Source organism: Globicephala melas, chromosome 10 (genome assembly GCF_963455315.2).
Source record: "Globicephala melas chromosome 10, mGloMel1.2, whole genome shotgun sequence".
NCBI classification, from domain to species: Eukaryota; Metazoa; Chordata; class Mammalia; order Artiodactyla; family Delphinidae; genus Globicephala; species Globicephala melas.
Genome location: NC_083323.1, coordinates 57,706,580 through 57,733,720, shown reverse-complemented (window position 1 = coordinate 57,733,720; position 27,141 = coordinate 57,706,580). Strand labels below are relative to the sequence as shown.

The 27,141-nt window shown below is 55.5% G+C and overlaps 2 protein-coding genes across 2 annotated transcripts; one reads left to right on the top strand and one right to left on the bottom strand.

Annotated features, from left to right (window-relative positions):
• The first annotated feature begins 6,772 nt into the window (after nucleotides 1-6,772).
• Nucleotides 6,773-12,822, top strand: NAB2 (NGFI-A binding protein 2). The gene is made up of 7 exons (XM_030866570.3): nucleotides 6,773-7,178; nucleotides 8,640-9,513; nucleotides 9,851-9,984; nucleotides 10,321-10,372; nucleotides 10,465-10,597; nucleotides 10,809-11,000; nucleotides 11,969-12,822. Exons 1-7 carry the CDS (start codon nucleotides 7,096-7,098, stop codon nucleotides 12,076-12,078), a joined length of 1,578 nt encoding a protein of 525 aa, XP_030722430.1. The 5' UTR covers nucleotides 6,773-7,095; the 3' UTR covers nucleotides 12,079-12,822.
• Nucleotides 12,769-26,637, bottom strand: STAT6 (signal transducer and activator of transcription 6). The gene is made up of 23 exons (XM_060305728.2): nucleotides 26,526-26,637; nucleotides 26,074-26,387; nucleotides 23,332-23,468; nucleotides 22,798-22,936; nucleotides 22,419-22,502; nucleotides 21,860-21,998; nucleotides 21,681-21,733; nucleotides 21,360-21,508; nucleotides 20,640-20,771; nucleotides 20,330-20,518; nucleotides 19,911-19,998; nucleotides 19,664-19,786; nucleotides 18,974-19,066; nucleotides 18,071-18,277; nucleotides 16,790-16,884; nucleotides 16,557-16,693; nucleotides 16,071-16,217; nucleotides 15,790-15,853; nucleotides 15,573-15,683; nucleotides 15,287-15,379; nucleotides 14,413-14,478; nucleotides 14,180-14,308; nucleotides 12,769-14,101 (listed from the first exon to the last, which is right to left on the bottom strand). The coding sequence occupies exons 3-23, from the start codon at nucleotides 23,445-23,447 to the stop codon at nucleotides 13,912-13,914; spliced, it is 2,544 nt and encodes an 847-aa protein (XP_060161711.1). The 5' UTR covers nucleotides 23,448-23,468; nucleotides 26,074-26,387; nucleotides 26,526-26,637; the 3' UTR covers nucleotides 12,769-13,911.
• Between the last annotated feature and the right edge of the window lie 504 nt (nucleotides 26,638-27,141).

Genomic DNA, 27,141 nt, shown 5'->3' with positions numbered 1-27,141 from the left:
GCCACCCCTGGCTGCAGTGGTCATCCTATGTCTCTCATATACATACACCACACACTCCCCTAGCTGACCTAAAGAGGTCAGTTATCAACAAAAATTAAGCTCGTTGCTACTATGTACCCTTGATATTGTATGAAGAAAATCGTATTTCTGTGGTTTTCCTCCCCAAAACCCCTAAAACTAATCTAAGTATGAGATAAACATTAAAAAAATTCAAATAAAGAGGCAACCTAGGGAATTCCCTGGCGGTCCAGTGGTTAGGACTTGGCGCTTCCACCTTTGAGGACAGGAGTTCAATCCCTGGGTGGGGAACTAAGATCCCGCAAGCCGTGTGCGGCATGGCCAAAAAAAAGAGAGAGGCAACCTACAAAATACGTGACCAGTGTACGCCTCGTGGTCATCATAAACAAGGAAAATCTGAGACACTAACAGCCAAGAGGAGCCTAAGGAGACATGGAAACCAAATATAATATGGTATCATGTATGGGATCCTGGAACAGAAAAAAATTAGGTAAAAACTAAGGAAATCTGAGTAAACTATAGACTTTTAGTTAATAATAATGTATCAGGGACTTCCCTAGTGGCACAGTGGTTAAGAATCCGCTTGACAGTGCAGAGGACACAGGTTCGAGCCCTGCTCCAGGAAGATCCTACAGGCCACAGAGCAACTAAGCCCGTGCGCCAAGACTACTGAGCCTGCGCTCTAGAGCCCGTGAGCCACAACTACTGAGCCTATGTGCCACAGCTACTGAAGCCCGCACGCCTAGAGCCCGTGCTCCACAAGAGAAGCCACCGCAATGAGAAGCCTGCGCACCGCAACAAAGAGTAGCCCCCACTTGCCGCAACTAGAGAAAGCCTGCACGCAGCAACAAAGACCCAATGAAGCCAAAAGTAAATAAATAAAATAAATAATTTAAAAAAAATAATAATAATGTATCAACACTGGTTCATTAAGGTGGCAAATGCACCATACTAATATATGATAATAATAGGGGAAACTGGATGTGGGGTACATAGGAACTCTCTGTACTATCTTCTCAATTTTTCTGCAAGTCTAAAACTGTTTTAAAAAATAATTTATACACCCACACACCCACCCACAGCCACACCCACACCCATACACACACTTCATTTTCCACCAGGTCCCAAATTCTCAGCATTCAGAGCTTGCTCTTTGGTTTTGAACAAAGTCCAGAGAACAGGGGAACTAATTCCAGAGGATCACTGACCACTGTTTTGTTTTGTTTTGGTTTGGTTTGGTTTTGGTTTTGGCTGTGCTGCGTGGCTTGCGGGATCTTAGTTCCCCCACCGGGACTGAACCCGGGATCTCGCAGTGAAAGCACTGAGTCCTAACCACTGGACTGCCACTGGCTGTTCAAATGTGTAAACAAAGTGTACAGTAAAGAGACTGGTTGTCCATAAACACATCACACCTTATCATCCAAATGAGTTCTGTCACTTCCAGGTAGACACTCAAGAAGCTTTTAGCCTTGTTTTAATAATAAGGACACTGCTCAAAACACTTTGAGAATCATCTTCAGACTCCATAGCACACAATGCAATGATTATTCATTACCTGCAGGCGGATCTGATTTATGCAAATAGCCAAAAGAACTCAGGCCAAGACTGATGAGTAAATGGGGTGGAAAATCTGGATAGTAAATGTGTTTCAGAATTTTGGATTTTAGAAATGTAATATGATACATATACAATATATAAGGCAGCAATCCTAATGGGGTCTGGGACAGCACCTCATAAACAAATTAATATTTCTGCAATAAGAGATATGAAGATCCACATTGGTATAAATGAAAGTGGGATAAATGAAACTATAAATAACCTCATGTAAGTTTAGGTGGTCTGCCACAAAATAAGTTCAGGTCAGATTAGGTTCTGTGGTCAAATGAGAAATTAAAAATTTTGGTTTTCATAACTTTCTCAATTTAGGAAAAAGACTGCAGACGGTAAATATTTGAAGATGCTCCATTCCATTCAATCACCCAAGCTAGAAGCCCAAGAGTCACCCTAAACTCTTCTCTTCCCCCAACCCTTTAGCCAATCATCAAGTCCTATTGATTTTACCTGCTGACTATCCTTTGAATCTGTCCTTTCCTCTCCATCCCACGCCAGTGATTTAGTCTAGCACCTTACCATTGCTCTCTTGGACCACTTTAGTTTCCTTCAAGCTGGCCTCCTTGCTGTTTTTGCAGCCATAAAACCCTTCCTCTACACTACTCCTAAATGCATATCTGACCACATCACTCCCATGTTACCAAGTCTTTATTTTTCCATGGTATCTCCTGTGATGAAGTCCATTGCCCTTATATGACCTAAAACATAAACAAATTTTAACTACAACAGTGCTACTCAAAGTTTGTGACCAATCTGCAATGAAACAATTTCAGAAATTAAGTGTAGGCATTTAGAAACTTTGATAGGAATTTGACAGAGAAATTTTATATTTATTGAATTTAATAAAAATGAGATTTTATTTCATTTTTTCTAATAATTCACTTTTAGTGTATTTTATAGAGTAGTGGACTCTACCGTGATTGGAAATTGTTGGGGTTTTTTAAAATAAATTTTTATTTATTTATAATTTTTTTAAATTTTTGGCTGCCTTGGGTCTTTGTCGCTGCACGTGGGCTTTTCTCTAGTTGCTGCGAGCGGGGGCTACTCTTCGTTGCGGTTCCTGGGCTTCTCATGGGGTGGCTTCTCTTGTTGAGAGCACGGGCTCTAGGTGAGTGGGCTTCAGTAGTTGTGGCACTCCAGCTCAGTAGTTGTGGCTCGCGGGCTCTAGAGCGCAGGCTCAGTAGTTGTGGCGCATGAGCTTAGTTGCTCCGCGGCATGTGGGATCTTCCTGGACCAGGGATCGAACCAGTGTCCTCTGCACTGGCAGGCGGATTCCTAACCACTGTGCCACCAGGGAAGTCCCTGGAAATTGTTTTAAAAATTGGTCCTTTACTATAGTTTGAGAAGCACTGGTCTCTAATATTCTTAATGAAATGGCCTTGTACACCTCCCTGGGCTCTAGAACCTAGAACAATTTCTAGGTTCTCAAACATATCATTGTTTCATACTTCCACGTAAATTTAAATTCTGCTCTCTCTGATTTGACTGTCCCTTCTTCCTGGAAATCTATTTACACTTCAAATCCTAGGCTGCATCATCACCTCCTTTGGATGCCTGTTTAAACCAGTCCCTCACAACTCCAAGCAGAAGACATCACTTGCCCCCTATACTTCTATCATTCATTGTTTGTACCCCTATTATGGCACTACATTGTAATCGTGTCTACCTCCCCCACTAGTCTATGAGTTCCTTAAAGGCAGAAGTCAGGATTATTTGTCTTTGAGAGGTGAAGCGTCCCTGGCAAGATGACAAAACTGAAGTACAGTACTCCTCTGAAGACTACAATTCTAACATGTTGACGAAAGAGAAAAAAAAAGAGGATCATTATACTTTATATTCATATTTTTCTGTTACCAGCAAGGATTTCAGTTTTACCTTTAGCACCTGGGTATGAATTAATTTGCCAGAGTAGTGGACATTTTAGAAGGCCAAGGAACCAGACTTGTGAGACCCGCTGGAAACTTTAAGCTTAAAGGAAGGAGACATAGAAAACAATTGTCTCCACTTGAACAGTTCTGCCCAGGTTCAGCCCCCTCTGGAGTAAAATCTGTGTCAATTGCCCTTTTCAAAGCTGCTCAGGCCTGGAAATAGCATCATCAACTCACTCATTTCAGAGGGCCCACCAGAGACCAGATTAGGAGAGGTCCCAGGCTAAAGGTGAAACAAGCAACTATAATTGAAACGTATACAAAGAGCCTTGGGGCCACTGAGGGATGGGAGGAATTCATTCTGCCTAGAGGAGGCACAAGAAGGAGAGGGACCAGGAAGGTGACATTTGAGCCAGATCTTGCTGTATGAGCTGGATTTGGTGTGGTGAAAACTTGGGGTGGGGGGTCAGTGAGCAGTGCAATCTGCTGGATGAAAATCTACTCATGCCTAGGAATGACAATCCCTCTGGTTGGCAATTTCTACACTCCTCTTCCACCCACTTTCTTCACAATCTTTTCCTCTGTTCTTGGAAAATGGGGACTGAGGATCGTTTCCCTTCCTGGAAGTGATCAGTGTAGCATTAAACTAATCCTTGATTAAATGGGATCCGTTGCTCAGCTCTGTGAGCCTCTGAGAACACCGACGTGGAAGGAGAGGGGAGGGAGCAGGTGAGTCAGGTAGGGAAGTGGGCTTGAGCCACACTGGGGAAAACGGGGCTCAAGGAGAAAAAGAAGAAATTAAGGTTTTTAATTTGCCGCACCCCCTTTTTGTCAGCCTCTCCCCCGTCTCTTATCTTTATTGTTTTTCCGTAGTTTCTCATAGTCTTGGTCTCTTTGTCTCTGTTTCTCTCCATTTGCTAAAGGCTGGAAATTCCTTGTTGTCAACGGAAGGGAGTAGGAGGGGAGTTGGAGGTGGTAGGAGTGGGAGGGAAGCGAAGAACAGACATCTCAGCAGCTCCGGCTGCGGGGGCGTCTCGGCCTCTGGTGGGGCTTGACAAGTCAATGATTTTTTAAATGTACATATTTTTAAATCCACACAGAGGGGCTCACAAACCTAGAGAGAGACAGAGACACACACAACTAGATGTAAAGAAACGTATAAATACATAATCTCAGGGTACAGAGGCACAAACTGGCAATAGCGTCTTAAATCTGCTTATTAACATTTCACAATTTACAAAGTTTTCATATACACCCTCTCATTTGAACCTCACGACAAGCCTGAGAAACAAGGATACAAACACTCGGGAGTTTCACTCTCAGATACACGTCCGCACCCAAACAGATTCCTTCTGACCCCTAGGGGAGTGGGCTGGCCCAGTGCGTGGGATTTTTCGCTCCTCGTCCCTCTCTGGCCTAGTACCGGCCCCAGTACCGTGGAGCTGAGGCCCCAGATTTGGGTCCTCCACCGTGCTCTTTCCTGGGCCGGGACCCAATTGCCATGAGCCCAGTTGGTTACCGCCCCCTTGCTTCACGCCCTATTCCGCCCTCTTCCCCGGGCGGGCCAGCGTCTCCCTCTGGATCCGGGGGCTCAGCACCACCCCAAGGGGGCCCGGGTGGGAGGGAGGGGGGCGCCTCGAGCAGAGGCTGCGTGGGCGGAGGATGTGCGTCACGGGGAGCGTGGGCAGAGGGAGGGCGGAGGCACGTGGAAACCCGGGGCCAGCCGCTGGCAGCCAAGGCTCTAAAATAACCGGAGAAGAGAGGGGGGAGGGGCGCCCACACACTTAAGAGGGGTCGGGAGTGCCCCCGGGGAGTGAGCCCGAAGGGACCCCGTGTAGCCGCACCCTCCAGTTTCGGGACCGAGGACTCAGCTCATTTCTATCACTCCCCACCCCCGTGTTTGGGGCTTAATGGCATGGAGAAGACAATCTTGGCTACCGAAATTCCCCCCAGTGATGCACCCCCTCCTCTCCGGTTCCCACCGGAGGCCTAACGGTCCCCTCACCAGGCCGGAATGTATAACCAGCCCTGGCCCACGCCACCCACTCAGAAGTGCGGAATGGCGGGCGGGGGTGAGGTTTCGGACTAGGGGGAACCTTGCTTCTGGCCAGTCCGCTCGCTTCCCGCCGCCTCTCCCCCAACCTCCTTCATTTCCTCGGGGCCTAGAGCCACACGGCCGGGCGCTCAGAGCCCCCGCCCGTCCGCCCTCCCAGGCGTGGGCGGGAGTGTAATGGGAACCAGATGGGGCTGGGAGAAACAAAGCGGGGAGGGGGGTGGGTTGCGGGGAGGGGCTAGGCTCCTCGAAGGAGCTCCTCCCTCCTACTCCTCTGTAGGGAGCCACGTTGGATGCGGCCGGCCCTTGCCCATCTTCCACTAGACTCTTGCGGGCAAAGTGCCCTAATAGACATCCCTAGAAAGGGTATCTTCTTTCTCCCAGGCTTGCCACACAATTCCCCAGGAGCAGGTCCCTGGGGCCTCAGCAAATAGGGTGCGACGAGTAGAGGAAGGCGGGGTACCCCTCCCACCCCAGCCTGACCTAAGCGCTAACAAAACCCGACGCGACTAATCGCCGCGCGTCTAAGTGGTAGCTTCTAGTAAGCCCCGCCCATTCCTGTTCGCCAAACTTCGACGGGAACTTAGGGCAGGGATGGGAGGACGCCTGGGTTTCCGAGAACGGCCTCTTCAAATAACTCCTTTTGGGGCTGGGGAACAGCGCGAGGATATGTAAAAGATTCCTGCAGAGCCCCACGCTCACAGACCTGCCTGAAGTGCACACCCTATGGGAATCACATGCACGCGCGAAAGGAGCCGTGCACCCCGAGTCTCCAACAACTTTTACGGGCTCGCTCCTAACATTCACAAGTACAGCACCGCGAAGCCCGAGAGTCTGCAGGCAGGCGTCCGCGTAGTTTAGACGCCTGTGCCCGTCCGTGCGCTTCTGGGTCTTTGTGTACCTGTGCGTGGTTGTGAAATTCCGCTCTCCGCTCGGAGGGGAAGGGGGTGGGAGTAAGAATGTCGCCGGCTGGGCTCTCACGTGGGTACGTGGGCGCGGAGAAGGCCGGCTGTGCATCCGGCGTGGGCGGCACGGAGCGACCTCGCCCCGCCCGCCGGATCCCCAAGCCCGCCTTCCACAGCCCAGCGTCGGTCACCTCAGTCCCCAACTCGGCGCCCAGGCTCCGAGTCCCCGCCCCCGCCTCCTGCTCCACACCCCCTCCCCCCAGTCTCCGCCTCTCTCAATCTCTCCGCCGCGGCGTCCTGAGGCCCGCGGAGAGGCCCGGGCGCCCGCCCCCCGCCCCCGGCCTCCGCCCCCGGCTCGGCCCACGCCCTCCGCCCGCCAGGCAGCCAGAGCTGCGCCGGGCCTCGCTCCCCGTGCGTCCTGCGGGGGCGGAGGCGCGGAGAGGCGGCAAGCGCAGCCGGGGAGGTGGGGGGGGCAGAGGCACAGACAGAGGCGCGGAGGCTCGAAGAGAGGAGACGTGGAGGGAGGGACGGAGCCCGGACAGCGGCGGACACGGCCTCGCGCGCCCGGAAGAGAGCAGCGCGCGGCAGGCGCTGAGCTCTGGGCACCGAGAGGGGCATCCCCGGTGGTCTGCAGCCGTCCATGCACAGAGCTCCCTCCCCCACAGCCGAGCAGCCGCCGGGCGGAGGGGACAGCGCCCGCCGGACCCCGCAGCCCAGACTCAAGTTAGTGGGCAAAGGGAAGCGCCGGGGAGTGGAGATGGGTGGAGCTGGACTCGGGAAAGGGGTCCGGAGGGCGGAGGTCGAGCAGAGGACGAGGGGAAGCGGGACGGGGGTGGGGGGTGGAGACTGACGGAAAGGGGGTGCGTCTTCGAATTAGGGGCCCTGGGAGCAGGCAGGAAGCTGATGAAGCTGGATGTGAAAGAGCAGTACCTAATTCTCCATCGCCCGTTTATTTTGTGCGCATGACCTGGCATGTGAGCCCCCTGCAAAGAATGTGGAGGCTCCCAAGCGCTAGGGGAAGCCCTGGAGCTTTAACTGGCAACAGTGCCGGGGGAGGGCCACTCAGCTGGCTCAGTCCGTCGTCGGCACGCAGCGCGCGGCTCCGGGGTCCGGGAGAAGCCGGCGCCTTTGAACCAACAGAGCATCAAAGGAGCTCTGCAGAAGCGGGGCATGCCTTAGGCGTCTCTTTCCATTTCTGTGGCTTGCGGGGGAGGGGGGGTTCGTTGTGCGGCCCCTCCCTCAAGGGGTCTTGAGTCGCACCCACACAACCCTTGAAGACGAGGGTGGAAAATGAGGGAGAGAAGAATAGGCGGGAGCCCCCCGGCGGTGTTCGCCCACAGACGGTAGCACTGTGGGAGTGTGTGGGGGCGGACCGGGCCCCGAAGCAGAACAATTGAGGCACTCCTCCTCTCTCCCGTTCCCGAGCTGAAGGGATGGGCTTACCTATGGAGCAGGTGGGAAGGTCACTGCTGGGAGAGAGGCCAACTGAGGTGCACTGGGCAGTCTGGAAGGCAGGGGAGGTCCTGGGGAGAGAGCGCAAGAGTGGGCAAAGAATGCCTAATCCGTGGGAAAAGCTGAGCAGGGGTGGGAAAAGGGGAGCAGAGGATGTTCTGCCTAGCTCACTGAGTGGAAAAGGGCAGGGGTAGAGGCCACACCCCTGCCTCTCAGCCACACGAGCAGGATGCCACCAGGGAATAAAGCTGGCCCATAGTGGTCCTAGGTGTCCACTGCAGGGAGGATGGGGGTCCTGCATTCACCTCAGTGTGCGAAGTTAACTTGTGTAATGTTGAGACTGCTAGGTGTTTAGGGTGGAAGGTGAGCACTGTGTTCTGGAAGAGAGGTTGGTCCAGCCATCCCAGGGGTGTGCTGGCTGGCCTCTGTGCTCAAGGTCTCCTTGCCCCAGGCCAGAAAAGTAAAAGCTGAGGAGGGGGGCTTGGAGCCTTTGACTTTGGCAAAAACTGATCTGGCTTTTGGTACTTGCGGCCAGTCTGGGATAGCACTGGCATGGCTGTGCCTCTGAGCAGTGCCTGATTCTCCTAGTCTGTGTTCAGGTCTGGGTAGAGAGAGCATTCAAAAGAGGGGAAGAGAAACAGGCAGGAAAGAGAAAACAGTTGTGAGTGTGGGTTGGTACCCAGCAAGGGAACTTGCACTGACTGCCCCCCCCTTTGTGCGCCTCCTTCTCAGGCCCAGTGCCCGAGCCATGGCCCTGCCTCGGACACTGGGGGAGCTGCAGCTGTACCGGGTCCTGCAGCGCGCCAATCTCCTTTCCTACTATGAGACCTTCATCCAGCAGGGAGGGGACGACGTGCAGCAACTGTGTGAGGCGGGTGAGGAGGAGTTCCTGGAGATCATGGCCCTCGTGGGCATGGCCACCAAGCCCCTCCATGTCCGACGCCTACAGAAGGCACTGAGAGAGTGGGCCACCAATCCAGGGCTCTTCAGCCAGCCAGTGCCTGCCGTGCCCGTTTCCAGCATTCCACTCTTCAAGATCTCTGAAACTGCAGGGACCCGGAAAGGGAGCATGAGCAACGGGCATGGCAGCCCAGGGGAGAAGGCGGGCAGTGCCCGCAGTTTTAGCCCTAAGAGCCCCCTTGAACTCGGAGAGAAGCTGTCACCATTGTCTGGGGGACCTGGGGCAGGGGACCCCCGGATCTGGCCAGGCCGGAGCACTCCAGAGTCTGATGTTGGGGCAGGAGGAGAAGAGGAGGCTGGCTCACCCCCGTTCTCCCCACCTGCAGGGGGAGGAGTCCCTGAGGGGACTGGGGCTGGGGGGCTGGCAGCAGCTGGGGCTGGTGGTGGTCCGGATCGACTGGAGCCAGAGATGGTACGCATGGTGGTGGAGAGCGTGGAGAGGATCTTCCGAAGCTTCCCAAGGGGGGATGCTGGGGAGGTAACTTCCCTGCTGAAGCTGAACAAGAAGCTGGCACGGAGCGTGGGCCACATCTTTGAGATGGACGATAATGACAGCCAGAAGGAAGAGGAGATACGCAAATACAGCATCATCTATGGCCGCTTTGACTCCAAGCGGCGGGAGGGCAAGCAGCTGAGCCTGCATGAGGTGAGGACCCCAGGCCCTGATCCCCTCCCCTACCAACTTCAGTGGTTGCAGTGCTTCCCTCAACTAAGGGGGAAGCAGAGACACAGGCAAGAGCCCGGCTGTCCAGCCCCACGCCGCTCAGGACGCCCCAGGAGGGGAGGAGGCCCCAGGCGTTCCTAGGAAGCTGTGGGTGCTGACCTCTGTTTTCCTTCCTCAGAAAGCTCCTGCATGATGTCAAAACCCAAGCAAACATCTGATGGATAAGCCTCATTTCTCTGGTGGTGAAGGGGAGTGAGGAGGTCTGGGCAAGGTGGTGGGCCAGTTAGGATTCTGACTGCTCTGGCGGTCCTCTCCACAGCTGACCATCAACGAGGCTGCTGCCCAGTTTTGCATGAGGGACAACACTCTTTTACTGCGAAGGGTGGAACTCTTCTCCCTGTCCCGCCAAGTGGCCCGAGAGAGCACCTACTTGTCCTCCTTGAAGGGCTCCAGGTGAGACCCCCTTCTCCAGGTTCTCCCTAGATCAGAATCCCGCCAAGGAGATGGGTCACGTCCTGACCTCCAGTTCAGGTGCCTGTAGGCCTGCTTCCCACCTGCCTGCGTGTCCCTGCTTTTGGCCAAGTCCACTTGCCTAGGTCTGGCCCCACCTCCCATCCCTCTCAGGTCCCTTCTGCCCCCCACAACAATAGTGCTTGAGCTGGGGACTGCTGCTTACCCTTCATCTTTCCAGATCCTGGGAATAATGCATGTTCCCCATCAGATTCTGTGTCCTGTCCACCATGTGTCCCTCCCCAGCCTCACCCTCCTTGTTTCTCTCCATCTTTGCAGGCTCCACCCTGAAGAACTGGGAGGCCCCCCACTGAAGAAACTGAAACAAGAGGTAGGTTTGCTAGGGTACATATAGGAGGTTAGGGCATCTTCCCCAGCCCCCTCTCTTGCCAGTCCTCATTTCCCCATTTGGGGCATCCACAGGTTGGAGAACAAAGTCACTCTGAAATCCAGCAGCCTCCCCCAGGCCCTGAGTCCTATGCACACCCATACCGCCCCAGCCTGGAGGAAGACAGCGCCAGCCTGTCCGGGGAGAGCCTGGATGGACACTTGCAGGGTGAGTGTGCGTCAGAGTGCGTCTCACTGAGGGGGCGGGGGTGGGGGGAAGGTGTGGGAGGAGGGCGCCAGGAGGCCACTGCCTGGCACAGGGCTGGGAGGCCTGGCTGGGCGGGAGCGAATGGGCCTGGGCCCGTGGAGCTGGCTGTGTGGTTGAGGGTGAGGGTTCCATTGACTGCGGCCCCCTACCTGACCCGTGCCCCTGCCCACAGCTGTGGGGTCGTGCCCAAGGCTGACGCCGCCCCCTGCTGACCTGCCTCTGGCGTTGCCAGCCCATGGGCTGTGGAGCCGCCACATTCTGCAGCAGACGCTGATGGACGAGGGGCTGCGGCTAGCCCGCCTCGTCTCCCACGACCGCGTGGGCCGCCTCAGCCCCTGTGTGCCCGCAAAGCCACCTCTCGCAGGTGAGGCAGCCAGCAGTGCCATCCCCAAGCACCCCTGCCGCCCAGGCCCTGCACAGCAGTCCTGGTGTCCTCGGGGCAGTAGCATGGTGGGGCTCCAGCTAACCAGGCCTTGGGTTGAGGAGGGGGGAACCCTGCAGGGCTGTTCCCAGTGGGGAGGGTCTAACCCCAAGTGGACGTCTGTGAATGGCGAGCTTGGGGAGCAGGGGGACAGAGAATGGGGAACGAAGGGGAGCAGGAAGAGGAGAGCCACCAAGAAGGGAAGTTTGGATGGAACTTCTCCCGACGCAGGAGGGTGGAGCAGGCCAGGAGTTGGGGTAGGGTTGCCAGCTTGGAATTGGAGGAGCCCAGAGGGGGATGCTTTGTGTGTGGATGGGGGAAGCGGGAGTAGGCAAGGAGGCCGGCAGAGGGCCGGGCATCGGCTGGGCTCAGAGTGACGCAGCAGACAAAGCCACCAACCCTAGCTTGGTATTTTTAAACTGTGTGTGGGTGGGAACTGGGGGCGGGGACTGACAGGGGGGCTCTTCTTGGGGGAGGAGCTGGGAGGCTGGCTTCCTGTGTCCCCCCTGTTTTGGCTTCTAAGAACCCTGGGGGGCATGGTAGGGTTGGGGGGGTGCCCTGAGAGGAGGCCAGGGATAAGCGGGGGCAGCAGAGCCTGGGAAGGGGGGAGGGGGAGAGGTCAGAGCCAAGCCGCCCCCACAGCTCCTGACAGAACCAGAAATTCCAACAGAACGGAGGCGGGAGAGACAGAAAGAGAGAGACACATCCAGAGACAGAGAGCTACACACAGCCAGCAAGGGGAGGGGGGCACACACACTTGGGTATGGAACCGCCCCCTAGACCAGAGGTGGGCAGGAGTCAGGAAATCAAGCTCATCTTCGCAGCCTTCTCTACCCCTGCCTCTGTTCTCAGCCCCGCTCTGTCTGCAGCGTCCATCCTGCAGCCTCCTAACCTACCCCTTCTCCCTGCAGAGTTCGAGGAGGGGCTGCTGGACCGATGCCCTGCCCCAGGACCCCATCCTGCTCTGGTGGAAGGTCGAAGGAGCAGCGTGAAAGTGGAGGCTGAGGCCAGCCGGCAGTGAGGGGGGGACTGGCGTCCTCAGACCCAGGGCACCAGGCTTCTGGCTCACACAGACCCCTCCACTCTCCATCCCTGGCATCTAGTCACAACCCTGGATCCTTCCGCTGCCCTTCTCCTGCCTCCCCACCTGCCCCATGGGCATAGAACTATGGGGCTTCAAGCAATAACAAGCAGGGGCCTGGCGAGAGGACACAAGGAGGGTGCATGGTGCCCCCTCACCCTTGCCCAGAGCAAGGAGGCAAGAACTCTGCCTCCAGGGCATTTGGGATTCTCCCCTCCCTTACACAGCACACTCCCATCCTCTCTAGTTAGAGTCAGTGACGTGAGCAGTTGGACTCAGTTTGGACATGGGGGAAAGGGCTTGGGAGGGTCCAGCAGCTAAAAATGGAAACGGTTTCCCCCCAGATCTGGGGGCCTGGGAACACTGGACCTGCTCCTCCCCTCTGCTCCTCCATTTTTGTGCTTCTAGTTTGTTTCTTTAATTTAACAAGTGCTGCAGTTCGCCCACCCATCCCCATCTTCCCCCCAAGCTCTCAGCGGTTCTCTCCCTCTTGCCCTCTCTAGGGGGGTGTGGGGTCCCCTTCACCGGCCCCCTCGGGAGGCCTGGGTGGACTCAGGGTCTCCCTCAGCTGGGATCTGGGCCGCAGCACCTGTCTGAGCAGTTAGAGCGTCTTTCTTTTCAGATCGTGTACAGTAGATTATTTATTTTGTTATTTTGGAATAAAATTTATTTTATGGCTTAGGATCTATGACCCCCCAAGATGGAGAAAGGGTGGCATGGGGTTGGGGAGTGGAGGGAAGCTGGCGGTGGGTGGGGAAATAGAAAAGAAGAAGCGGGTAGGGCCCCCAATACACCATGAGGACCACACACCTGAGTCTGGACCCCAGGCTCAGCCTCTGCCTCTGGGCAGGATTGGAGGTGTTGAGCCATCGAAGCTACAGCCACATAGACCCAACCTGGGCACAGTCATACTCAAAGCTTAGTACATTTGGGTTAGCATACGTCAGAGAGGCTAGTATACTCGCTGGTGTCTTTTGAGCAGTGTCTCACACTTCCAAACGTGTTGTCACACAGGCAAAATCAGAGAGGTGCGTGTTCTATGTGGCCATAAAACTAACGTGTGACATCTATATATTAACACATCTCAGGTCCACACACTTTCACACAGCTATATGCAAACTCGGCCCTTATAGTTCTGCACAATCTCGTACACGTATCCAAAAGCCTGCATCTGACTGGCAGGAATTTGGAGCTGACTGGGATTTGTTTTTTAATCTGGGCAAAACCCACATCAGCGACCAAATGTACAGACCCCCCTCTCTCCCAGGGTCTCCTGAACGGTTTCCCGTGCCCCCAGGGCTGGGACCCAAGCCCATACTTCCACCCCTAGCCTCTGAAGCAGATGTGTGCACGTGTCTGTGTGTTTCCACATGTGTGTCCGGAGCCCCGGCTCAGGGCAAGCAGAGAAGCCCTCCATGCCCTCACCTGTGCTCTGGCCCAGCCCCCTTCCTGCTCAGCCACATCTTCTAAGGAGAGGGTGTGTGTGTGTGTGTTCTGCGTGTGCAGGTGTTTTGGGGCGTGTCTCACTTGGAACCTGAATTTCCCTTCCAGTATTTGGAAAGTGGAGGGCAGGGGTGTGTGGTGGGAAGGAAGGAGTAGATATGTTCCACCCACTATACATTCTCCTGGCAAAGTCTTTTCCTCCTGACCAGGGAGTAGGTGGGGATAGGAGGACACCCTCCCCAGCTGCTGCTTGGCAGGAGCACAGGCAGGTGTTCAGAGCAGGTCCATGGGGGCAGGAGAGCTGTCTCTGGGCTCCCCCTCCAGCTGGGATCACCAAGTGGGGTTAGCCCTTATGTCCAGGTGGGACATTGAGATCCCAGACTGCCCATAGCAGGAGGGCTGCAGGAGGGGTTGGGCTCCCAAGGACCCTCCCTCTGACTCTCCTTGCCCCTCCAGGAGAAGCTTGGTGAGGTCCTGTTCAGTGGGAGGCAGCAAGGGCGGGAGCATGTCTTCACGGACCCTGCAGGGAGGAAGGAGGGAAGCAGTGAGATAGGCATGGCACCCACTCCTCAGCCTCCACCCCCCGGCTGACACTCACCAGGTGCCTTGAGGGAACCCTCCCACCGGCTGCGTCAGGCAGCTGTCTTCCGCCATGGTCACATCTGAGCAGAGCAAGGGCTTGGAGCTGGACCCGGCATGCTCCTGAGGCTGGCACGGCAGCAGGCCCCTGCCGGGCCCAGAGAAGTAAGTGAGGTGGTGGCGGGGGTCCGGGGGTTGAGGCTGGGGATGAATGAGGCGCATGAGCTCAGGATGGGGGTGGGCGTCACTCACTGCGGGTGAGGTTGGTCAAAGGGCAGGCTCATCTGACTCAGGCTGGGCGGCATCTGCAGGTGAGGTCTGGAATCAGGAAGGACGACACAGTCAGAAAGAAAAGCTGGACGAGGGCAGGGTGTTGCAAAGTCAAGACCACTGAGTGAGGAAACAGTATTTCCAGCTCCTCATCCTGACGGCGAGCACTGGGCAAGCCATTTCCACCTGTGAGCTTGGACTTCTCATCTGTATAAATGCGAATGCATTGGCGACTGGGGGCAGGAGAGAGAGGAGGGCTAGATTAGCTAATTCCTGATGTTTCTTTGGACTTTGAACTTTGCTGGCTCTAAGTACCCCTGTCCCCACCCCTACCTCAACTCCTGGGAGGGGAGATGTCATGCCTCGACTGAGAGTTAGTAAGCACCTGAGGGCTACCTGGAGAACAAGTGTCTATGCCACTTCAGGCCCAAAAAGAGAAATAAATAAAAATCAAGACAGCAGATAAATGACAGTAGATTTCAGGGGTGGGAGAGATAATACTAATACTTACATAGCTCTTCCTGTGAGCCAGGTACTGTGTTTAGCTTTACACATACTATTAACTCAATTAACCTTCACAATAACCCTGTGAGGTAGGTATTGTTATTATCATTATTCCCTATTTTACAGATGACACATCAGAGTTAAGTAACTTGCCCAAAGTCAGCAAGTGGTGGAGCTGGAATTCGAACATGGATCTTAACCACTGACACCTCAGTGGAATGGACAGAAGAGACCCAGGTGTTGGCTTTTTGCCACCCCGTTCTCACAGAAGAGCCTTCCCTAACAAATGCAAGTGCCCAGGCCCGTTGCAGGTGGGTATCCCACCCCGTTCCCCAGAGGGGGCCCCACTTACTCCTGGAAGGCTGGCAGCACATTGACCGATTCTTCCCGGGGAAGGGCTGGATATGAGGGGATGGAGTGAGAGCGTGGTGGGTACCCCTGGGGCCTGGGGAAAGAAAGCAGACCCCTGATGCCAGCCCTTCTCCTGGACACCCCAAATCCCTGCCTCAAGATGGGGAATCCCTTTCAAGGAAAGGGAATACCCTACTTCAGCCCCCAGTGCCAGCTCCCCCAGTTGCCCATGCTGAAACAGCCTGCTGGCGCAGACCACTCCCAGTTCCGTCTCTCAAGCTTCTTACGCCATATCTGGGCCGAGCTGCATGTTCATGGAGCAGTCAGGGACCATTCCAAGATCGTAAGAGGGCATCATGGTAGGCGTTTGGGGCTCAGGGGTGGTAAGTGGCTGGTCCCTGGAGGAGGGGAGGAGGCATGTGTGACTGACCAGGGGCTGATGCCACCACCCCTTCCCCCAGGTAAGTACTGGGCCCCACCCTCCATCCATACCAGCACATTCACCTTTCCACAGTCATCTTGATTGTAGCTGGGACATAACCCCTGCCGTCCTTACCCATCTGCTCAGCTGTTGTGGGGAGGAAAGGAGAGCCATGGAGTGCTTCTGATTTAGGGAGGAAGGGAGGTGGAAAAGGCGAGCATGGCTGATGGGCAGGTAGCAGAAGCAGGGGGATGAAAATGGAGAGAGAAGTCGGGGATGACACACAGCAGGCAGGGAGGGGGCAGCTGGGAGCAGGGAGAAGGTGGACAACAGGACGGAGTCAGAACTGCCAGCCCCAGCTCACGCTTGTAGTGGCTCCGGAAAGCCTCGTCCTTGGGTTTCTTGGGGTAGAGGTTTTTGAGCTGAGCGAGGTCCCGGATTCGGTCACCAAGTGAACGAATGGACAGGTCTTTGGCAGAGAATGGCTGGATGTTCTCTATCTGTGGGGAGCCTACAATAGGAATGAGACCTTGAGTTCCCTCTGTCCAGACTTTATTCCCCTACCCCAGCCTCCTCCCACTATTGGACTCATTCTCAATCTACCAAGGTGAGGAGGAGAGGAGCTAGGGTGAGGGTCCTGAGGGAGGGAGACCCACCAGTCTCCATTCCCACAGAGCTCACAGTGAGAAGGTAGACGTTTAGACCACAGAAGGAGGAAGAGAAGTTGGACCGAAGGAAGAACTTCTTGAAGACCAGGGTTGGCCTCAAGGAAGGCCAGGATGTTTCCTCCCCAGAAGAAACCCCAGAGGGCACAGGCACAGAGGCAGAGGACTGGCTGGGGTGACCTCACCATCCTGGCCCCGGATGACATGGGCAATGGTGATGCCCCCAATCTCTGAGTCACTGAACCGAAGGAGGAATGTTCCATCAGGCTCGTTGAGAAGAAGGCTAGTGACGTATTGTTTGCTGATGAAGCCAATGATCAACCTGGCCAGGATGAGGGAGAGGATGTGGATGGGGTCGCAGGGTGTGGAGTGGGAGCTGGAGGTACAGCTGCTCAGGCCACCTGGGGCGGGGACTCACCGATCTGACCAGTAGCTCCGGAGACAGCGTTTGGTGAGGTCCAGGACGCCATCAAACCACTGCCAAAAGGTGAAGCCACGACCCAGCAGGATCTCCTGTGGGGAGAGGGGAGTTGGTGGGGGCACAGGAGCCTAGTTAGGGCAGGCATTGGGCTGTGAGTACCTACACGACAGAGTCACAGGACTGAGGGAACCACATTGGACCTGAGACCCCATCCATGACATGGCCGACACTCAGGCTCACCACGTGCCGGGCACTGTTCCGTGCTCTTTTCATAAATTAATGTATCTGATCTTACAAGCCTAGGGAGGTAGGTCCTGTGAGTATCGCATCTTACAGATGAAGAAATGGAAGCCTAGAAAGGTCAAATAACTTGCTTCTCACACAGCTGGTGAGAAGCAGAGCTGGGATTCAGCCCAGGAAGTCTGGGCTGGGCCCCCTCTTAACCACTGTGCTCCACACCCTCCTGAATGAGGCCTGGAGGAAGTGGTGTCCAGAGAAGGCAGCTTGCAGGGTGTGAGTGTCCTGCTCCCTTTGCTAACACATCCTCTGGTCGTGTGGGCTTTTCTTTCTTCCTTTTTTAAAAAAGAGATCAGTGCGTGACTGCATTTACCCAGCTGGTCCTCAACCGAGACACCCAGACCTCCTTTTTCCCCTGTTTCTTGTAACAGATCCAGTCCTGAGCCACCTTATTTTGGAGGCAGTAAAATGTAGTCGCTAAGGACAAGAGTCAGAAATACGGTGTTCCATCCCAGACATGCCACTCACTTGCTGGGAGGCCTTGGACAAACCACTTAACCCCTCTGGGCGGGTTCATCCTCTGTAAAATGGGGGTAATAGTACCTACCTCAAAGGGATGTTGGGATGATAACATATCTAAACTGCTGAAGCACAGTGCCTGGATACAGTAAGCTGTCAACACATGGTAGCTGGTATTATTGCATATGTCCCTGTGGGATTTCGTCCCTGTTTTTGCAATAAGACCTATTTTCCCAATGGGTCAAAGTCATTTTGAACCAAAGCTGTGTTTACACACAATCTGGGTGAGTCATGCAGATCACTGGCAAAGAGGGAGGACGGAGGGCCCCCAGACCAAAACGGGGGGATGCCAGAGACCTGAGGGGTTTTCCTGCCTGGGCCATGACAGAGGCCTTCCTGATGAACGTGGTGGGGCATTGTGAAGATCCCAGCGGTTGATCCCTGGGCAGACGTTGGGGAAGCCCTGAGTGCCCCAGGGATGAAGAGCTTGGGGGTGGGAAGTCCGAAGCGCAGGGGAATGACCTTGTTGAACTGTGACCAGGACACAGAACGGTGCTGGAAGGCCTCCATGCTGAGGCTGTTGTCGGTGAAGATCTTCTGGGCCAGGAAGAGGAAGTGCTCTGGGAGTAACCCCCGGTTGGTCCCCACCTCAGCCATGAACTTGAGGTTAAGAGTTTCACACATCTTCTCCCAGGGCACCCGCTCAGCCACCACAAAGGGCACGCGGTCCTGGGGGGAGGAGAGAAGGAAAGGGAGCCTCAGGCTGACATCCCCATCCCTCCTCACGAGGGCCTTCATCTTTCCCACTTCCCCAAGCCTGCCGCTCCCCAGCCTTGTCCCCCTGAACTTGCTCAACAAAGATGGTGCTTTTCCAAAGGAGTCTAAGGTGCTACTGCAGGATAGCTGTTAAGATTGGCATGAAAAGGGGGCTTCCCTGGTGGTGTAGTGGTTAAGAATCCGCCTGCCAATGCAGGGGACACGGGTTCGAGCCCTGCTCCGGGAAGATCCCACATGCTGCGGAGCAGCTAAGCCCGTGCACCACAACTACTGAGCCTGCGCTCTAGAGCCTCCAAGCCACAACTACTGAAGCCCACGCGCCTACAGCCCATATTCTGCAACAAAGAGAAGGCACCGCAATGAGAAGTCCACGCACTGCAACGAGAGTAGCCCCCGCTCGCCGCAACTAGAGAAAAGCCTGCGCGCAGCAGCGAAGACCCAAGGCAGCCAAAAAATAAATGAGTAAATAAATTAATAAAATAAAAAATGAAGTATGAAAAAAATTGGCACGAAAAGAGGTCAGGAGTACAAAAACAGGTCTATGAGAAGGAGTTAAGGTCACTCTCTTTTGAACATGCTTGCCAGCCTGCACCCCACCTCCCAGGTAAGAGCCCCCCCTGCCCCCGCCAACTCCAGGTCTTTCATCACCATCTCAGAGAAGGCGTTGTCCCACAGAATGGTGGCTTTGGCATTGTTGTCTTGGTTGCCGTGGACGATGACCACCAGGGGCAGAGACAGGGCCTGAAGCGGGTGAGGAAAGGGGGTTCTTCTTACTGGGGCAAGGGGCTTCCACAGAGGGCTGGCTCTGAAGGTGCAGGGGAGCTACTGGACTCATACAACATGGTTAAAAACTCATGGTATGTTATCGAGTGCTTTCTGAAGCTCAGTTAGGGCCTTACTGCAGAGAAGTGGTTACAGGTCAGTGCTATAGAGTCCCCAGGTTTCCAATGCCAGCTCCAACATTCAGTAGCTGTGTGACCTGGGCTAATTACTCAATGTCTCTGTGTCTCAATGTCCTCATCTATAAAATCAGGCTAGTAATAATACATACCTCAGAATGTTATTGTGAAAACCACGCGTGTGTGTGCACGTGTGTGACTTAAAACAGTGCCCTGGTCTATGAAACGTGCGTAAGTGCCAGTTGTTCCTACGCTGTCATTCCCCGGGGTGTGCACTCCGGTTCTGGCTCCTCCCCACTCACCCGGGGCCCCAGCATGCACAAATCCCAAACACACAGGGTATGGGGCAGTCATGAAGAGTGAGGATGCAGGGCCCCAGTGTGTGGCCGGGAGGGGCACCTGGGGCCCCGCCTCGGGCAGGGCTGGGGCCTCGGTTCACCTGGAGCTGGATAGGGAGTTTGTTGGGGCTGAGCGTGAAGCTGGTGGAAAAGAGCATGGCACACTTCTCCTCGGTGACAGACTCTGTGCCCTTCCGTTCGCACCGCTTGATTTTCTTCAGAAGCTGCGGGTGGGGCGAGGGAGAGGAGGGTGAGGGCAGCGACTGCTTCTCCTGGGCTCCCAACACCCTCTCCAAGGAGAATGTCCTGGCCTGAGGACCCCCACCCACTGCTCCCCGCAGGCCTCACCAGGTTCTTGAACAGGGCAGTGCAGCAATTCCCAGGAATGCTGTTCTCCAGGGGCACGGTGTTGTTAATGATTTCCCCAGTGCTTTCTCTGCCAGGCAAGTCAGAGAGTGGCTCATCCCAACTGGGCCAGGAGTGGCAGGGGCTTGAGTCCACTGGCTAATGGCCTGGACTACTGGCCCCTAATCTCCATCTCCCCACTTGAGTTCTTAAGGGAGAAGTCCCCATCTTAGCCAAATCATGATGCTCCCACCCCATTCCAGCACTGATGGGTCCCTCCCCTTCCTCTGCCTTGACTATCATACAGGGTCCCCACATCCCATGGCCCACCCTCCCTGTCATCACCCTGTTCTTCGTGGTGCCAGTCCCCCAGTCTCCTCTGGCCTCCACCACCCTCCAGCCCCTCTCCAGCCCCAGCTTACACTCCAGCCCCGGGCCCCTGGGGCATGCTCAGCTCCCTCGCCTGCTTCTCGGTTACCATGTCGGCCCTGACCATCAGAGGCTTGGCTGGGGCCGCCAGGAACCGCAGGCCCAGCAGGAATCGAACCCCGGCCTGGAACTTGGTCTGAGTCTTCAGAACCTGGGGGGGCTGCTTTTCCACCAGGAAAGAGCTGGGAGGAGTGAGGAGGACACAAGGGAAGTTAGCAGCTGGGTCCCTCCTGGTGGCCTCCCCACAGCTCTGACCCTCTTCCTTCCTTGGGGTCTGCTCTAGGCCAGGCTGGGGTCTCATACCTGGTGATGAGGGTTCGCAGGACTTCATCCAGCCGGCTAATCAGCGCTGCCCGGGTCTTGGGCTCAAGCTCCCCACCAGCCGCCCCCACCTCCTGCTGCAGCTGGGAGTAAATGTCCACCAGGCTCTCACACCTGGGGCCAGGACAGTGGTTAGGGGGCACAGGGTTTAGGCTGCCTGCTCCCCGCCCAGACCCCCCACCCCTAAACCCAGGAAGATAGCAGGAGAGTGTGTGTGGAGGGGTGGGATGAGCAGTGGACGTGGCTGCAAGGCACCTGGGCTAACCGAGTTGTGGGACATGCCTTGGCTCTGGGGAGGAAGGTTCCTTCTCAGTGCCTGGAAGCTCTGTGGAAACCCAGCTGCCTCTTCCCCAGGGCTCTGGTACCCAGGTCAGCTGCCAGCACATACGATGCTTTTGTGCATTTTCAAAGGTGCCCCGCCCAATAGACCAAATAGACTTCCCATTCCTCTGGGCACGGGGCTTGAAGAGAGAATTGTGGGTTGGAAGAACTCCTGCTTGTGCCCCGTCCGCCGGGTGCACGTGTACAGGACACAACCTGAACAACAGTGTGCATGGCTCTGCTGGAACGGGCTTCTCTGAGTCTTCACTCACCCCAAGACCCTTTGGCCTGGTTTTCTCTCTCACACCTGTGGGTGCTCCAGCAGGGACAGCAGGTGTCCACCCCCAGCCCCCCACCCTTCCCTGTCAGCCCTGCCCCAACCTCTCCTGTAGTGGGGCCAGGCTCTCCTCAAAGGGTGCGCCATTCCCTGCCAGCTGCTGCTGCCGTTTCCAAATCTGGATCCTCTTCAGCACCAGGGCCTGGGCAGCCTCCAGCTCCCCGACAGTCTCCTGCAGGAACGTGGCGAGGGCCTGTGGGAAGAAAGGGCCTGAGCCAGGGCCACACGCTTCCTCCTCACCCAGCTCTGGAGGGTAGGGCTCTCTTTCTCACCTCTCTGAGGTCTGATCTCCATCCCTCCACAGATTTGAGACCCTCAGAGTCTGCCCTTGGAGCTCAATCTCCATGTCCCAGTCCATTACTCACCTCACTTGGCCCGGTCCCATTGGCAGGAGTTTCTATCAGGCTGTGCAAAGACACTGAGGGTAGGGGCAGAAATCAGGGGTGCAGATAGATTTGAGGTTCAGTCAAGGTTGAGATCCAAGAGGGGATCACTCCCACACACTCCTCAGGACCCTCTTAGAGCTCTAGGCCCAGGCTCCCACCTTGGCCTCCCTCAGCCCCAGGCTGCAGGGCTTTGCGGAGAAGGCAGGTTTCCCCCACTCGGTGCTGCAGCCTCCGCAGGACTGTGTTAAACTTGAGTTCCTCTTGCTTCCAGTGGAAGGGCATTGGCAGGTGGCGGAACTGCACAGGAAGGAGAGATGCCAGGAGGTGAGACATTCTGCCCAGCCCTTTCCCTTCGGCCTCCACTCCCTAAAGGGGTGTAACCGCCATGCTCTGCAGAAAACAGACCACTTCTCTTGTCTGACTCCCTTCTCTCCTTTGACAGTCCTTCCTGACCTTTTGGAATTTCCTGAAGATAAGACCTCTCTCCTGGCAGAATCAGCTCCTTATCACTTGCTCTCTCCTTCCTAGGCCTCACTACCCTCAGTCCCTCATTGCAAGCTTCTCTGAGCTTAACTTGGGGCTCACTTTGACTCCTTTGGTCATCCTGGGCCTAGAACACTGAACTTTTCCTGAAGTTCGAGTTCCTTCTAGTTTCTCATGGCTCAGGCTAAAGTCCCAGGGAGTTGGGTTGGGGTGGGAGGTGGGGTACCACAGTACCTGTTCCATAATGGCTTTTTTTTCCCCTTGAAGTATGTGTCTGAAAGTGGCCACCAGCTTCAGGGGGTCCCTCTGATATATGCTCTATAGAAATGAAAGGTGGTAGACAGGGTTAGCCTGGCTCTTACCCATGTCTTTCTCCCCTTCCAATCCCCAGCACCCCCATTCACGCATGCACTGAAAGGCAGCACAACTGTAGGCTCCAGAAGTTTTCATGCATTTGCATGCTTTTAAAATCTAATTTGCATGCTAGCTAACAGCTAGCCACAGGAACACCAATTTGCTTCCAGCATCCAACCAATTTTCTTCCAGCATCCAATGCTCACCCCAGCTCCATTCCAGGCCCCACCCAGCCTTGTCCCCTCCCCTCCTGCCCCACCTCCAGGGTGCTGATGTGTTGCAGGATGGTGCTCCCCTCCCCCTGTTCTCCAGCTGAGGCCTGAAGACGCTGGACAGTGGCAGAAAGTAGGGCGCTGGCCATGTTGCAGCAGAAGGCGTCTGAGCCGACAAGGAATTCCCTGCAGGAAGATCGCGGATGAGGCAGCCTCGGGTCAGGGCTTCCTCTGCTCTACTGTCCCTTTACCCCACAGCAATCAGCTCAGCGGCTCCTTCCTCCTCTTATCCTCCATCCAAGCCCTCTGTAGCCCTCAGCCCCATCCCTTGTTCCCCAGTTTTCCAGCTGTTGTGGGTGGTGCCCTTACCCCAGCTCTGACCTCCCTCCTCTTTGGCTCAGCCTCCTAAGGGGGTGGGGGACTCCACGTATCAACATGAGGCACAGACTCCCAGCTAAATCTGCACCACCGCACATGGAATAACGAGTCCCAAGTCTTGAAATGGGATGAAGAAGATCTAATGAAAGGGAAGGTGGGTTGGGGAGGACCTGGGGGACCAACGTGGGGCAGCCAGGACTCACCAGGGCTGGTTCTCCAGCCAGTCACCCAGGAGATGCCGAAGGTGTTGAGGGAAGTCAACATAGAGCCGCTGCAGTTTTTCTGGGGGCATTTTGGAGACCAGACCCCACAGAGACATGATCCGGGGTTTGGAGGGTGCCTGGAGAAAAGGAACAAGGCTACTTGGGCACTCTGAGAGGCGCCCAAGAAAGCTGGCTTTTGTTTGGGGGCAGCCAGGGACCTCCCGTAGACAGCCCTCCCAGAGACCGTCCCCAGCACCACTCACAGCCAGACCACCTCAAACCAGGGACATTCCTGGCCAATGCCTCAGACAAGGTAATTCCTTCAACGGTAGACACAGGGGTGATGGGGTGGGAAGAGCTGAGCTGCAGTCAGAGGGCGGGGTGGGAGACAGGGGCAATGGGGCAGTAGGGAAAGCTCTCTGAGAGAAGACAGAGGATGTGGGTTGTAGCTCTAGGCCTGGCTCTGGTTCTGTAGGCAAGAAACCTCCCCTCTGTGGACCTCAATCTTCTCATCTATAAAATATGAGGCTTGCATAAAGTGCAGAACTTTCCAAACTTTTTAAAGCAGTGGACAATTTTAGTTTTAATCTGTGGAATCCCAATTATATAAAATTGGAGTTTCTCTGTTGAAAGCAAGTGTGGTAGGCCTGGAATTCTACTGCTTCTTACTTCCTTCTCCCCACCTCCTGACCCCAAAGGTGTCCCTGGAGAAAACCCTCAAAATTCCAGGGTTCCGTGAGAGAATCTGAAAACTACCTGGCTAGATGATGAAGAGCATGGCAGAGTAATGATAGCTACCATTTATTAAGCAGTTACTATGTATGAGGCATTATACTGAGCTCATTACCTCATTAAAATCTTGCAACAATTTTTAAAATATAGAATTATCCCCTTTCACGGGTAGAGAAACCGAGTTCAAGGAGGTTCTCCAACTTGCCGAGGCCACTCAGCAAGTGATTTGAACCCGAGAGGGGATTAACCACCACGTTGTGCTGTTAGGATGCCTTCCAGATCCAAATCCCATAATCCTAAGGGGGGGGGGCATGGGAGGAGAATTGAAAAAGAGGAGATTGAGCGAAAGGAAAAGTAGAGAGAACTCAGGAAGGTGGTGAGAGATTAGAGAAAAAAGTGGGGTTAATAAGCCTTCAATGAAAAGCCTAGAAGAGGGGCAAGGAGGCTAGGGCTACAACGAAGAGAAGAAAAGGAGGCAAGAGGAAAGGAGATGGGAGGGTAGGGGAGAAGGCTGCCTCCCCATTTCTGGGTGGGCCACAGGGTGGGGTGGGTAAACCAGTGGTTTCCCAGGGGTCTCTCAGTTTCCAGTTTCTCAAACTATCCCTCTTCCCAGAGATGACAGAAAGGATGGGGATGGAAACTCCCTGGGTCGCCCCCAACCTGGTAACCCCAAGTTTTCCTGCTGCACTTTTAGCCCCTCCTCTCTCCCAGGACTCCCAGAGGGACGGAGAACAGAGGGGCCCCTTTTCTGGAAGCTCCTGCCGCTCCCCCCAGTCCCTATCCCCTTGAGCTCTTTTCTCCCAAAGGCAGAATCCTCCCCCATTCCTGCTCAGGGTCCTCTAATAGACCTTTCTCTACACCCACCTTGGGGTGGGGCCCCTTTTGGTTTGTGTTTCAAACTCAGGGGAGGACTCCATCTCTCTCTTCCCTCTTCCTCTCCTGTGTCTCACGGTGCTCAGACCTTTGACCTCTCTCCCTACCCTATTGGGGACTGAGGCGATCCCTAAGCCATAGGCAGCCCCCCTTTCTTCTACATGCCCCTGTTGAGTGACCAGCTTCCTGGCCTGGTCCTGGCTTCAGATCTTCCCCACTCCATCCTCAGGCAGCAGGGGGCCAGACTTTCCCCCAGCCACACCCAGTAACCAGGCTGGGTCAATCGGCCGGCCAGGCCAGGGGCACCTTCTGCTGTAGGCCCCCAACACAGGCAGGGAGGGAGGAGCCGCGGCCTGAGGGGGCGGGGCCAGTGTTCCTTTCCCAACCGGGAAGGGAAACCCAACGTCCAGGATCTTCATCAGCCCTCTTCGTGGCCTAAACCTCACCTCAACCGTTACATTCCCGAACCCTTTGACCGTGGGACCACAGGATCAAGAGTCAAACGAACTTCTCTGAGTTGCCCAGTGTGTGTCTGCGGCGGCGGGGGCGGGGCGGGGGGCCGGGAGGCGGAGCCAGTTCAGCAAGAGTAGGGTTAACTGCGTGACTTGGCCGCGCTAAAAGTGGAGCAGTTTTGAGGGGGGAAATTCCCTCTCCTTTGGGACACCATGAGGTCTGCGTCTGGGGCTCGCTCACCCCTTAGCCGCACCCTTGAACAGGAACCTTTTTGGGGGGCCCGGATACGGGTTTGTCTAGGACCTACTGCCCTCTGGTATCAGCCTTCTAGGGAGGGGCGTCCACCTCCCCCCAACCCAGAGCGCAGAGGAGCACCTCCTTGCCCTCCTTTCCCTGCCTTTACATGTTCCTGGAGGTGCGGGGGACGGGGTGTATGGAAAAAGTGACCCACGGTGGGGAGGGGGGGAGGGGAAGTGCTGGGCCTGTACTCACCCCAGATTCTTCTGACACTTCGAAACTGCCAAAACTCAGTACCACCAACCACCAACCCCAGCTGAAACAATTTCTTGGGGACCATCCACTCTGCCGAGGGAGGATCCTGAGAGGCACTCCCCGCAACCCACCGCCCCACATATTCATAGTCAGAGGCCCCCCACCCTCCCCTCCTTGGAGGCATCCCCTCACCTTGCCAACCCCTCTGCTGTCTTCTCCCTCTCTCAGCGGGCACTGCCAGGCCCCATGGGTCTGTAGTTCTGTCCAGCGGGTTCAGGGCTGGCCCTGCTAGCACCCCCCCTCCACCTCCAGCACCAAAAAGAAAAAAAATACACACACACAAACACACACACACACACACACACACACACACACACACACACACAATCCTCTCCCGTCCTTCCTCTTCAGTGTAAGCAGTGGCTGCCCCAGCCTGCTGTTTCCGGCTTCTCCGACTACCCAGGTCCCTCCCTGGAGCTCTGACGACACAGTCAAGGGAAAGTGGGCTGGAGGAGGAAGAGGAAGAAAGTGGGGTGAGCGTGTGTGCCTCCGATACCGGGTAGGGGAGCATGGCGTGGTGGGGAGCCAGGACTGGGGCTTGGGGGCCCTGGGGCAGGCTGGAGGGGATGCTGATCCCCACTTACTCTGTCCCCCCTCAAAAGCAATCAAGTTTCCTCCAGAAAGTCGCCCAATATCAAGCCAGAGACGTGCCGCCCCAAACTGCCGCTCCCATATTCAAACTTTCGCAGGGGCCGGGGGTTTGGGCTCGCAAGGGACTGGGCTCCCCTGTGGCCTCTGGAAAAAGAAATCTCTCTGGGCTCTGCGCTCCCTCCAGTGGAGGGCCCTGAAAGCGGCCAGGGAGCTGGAACTCCTAGGTCCTCCTTCTGGGTGGGGAACGCCTTAGAGGTCTCGTGACCGCTGATGGGAGGGCGTGGGGGAGGGGAGGCTGACGCTCACAATTCTGTAGGGCTCCAGGGGTCCCTCGGACTGAAAATCGTTTCTGCCCCCTCCTCACAGGGTACTACTCCTCAAACCCAGGTAGGAGCCGGCACGAGTTGGAGTTGCCGCCTGTAGATTCCCAAGGGACAAGTTTGCATGTGAATCTGCGGTGCAGCTTTGGTGAAGTTCCTATCTGTTTCTGGGGTAAACACTGAGACACACCCAGAAATAAACACACACATACTCAACTTCCCCAGCCAGAAGGGCACCCCCACACACACACATGCTTACACACACGTGCAGGCAGGCTCACAGACGTGT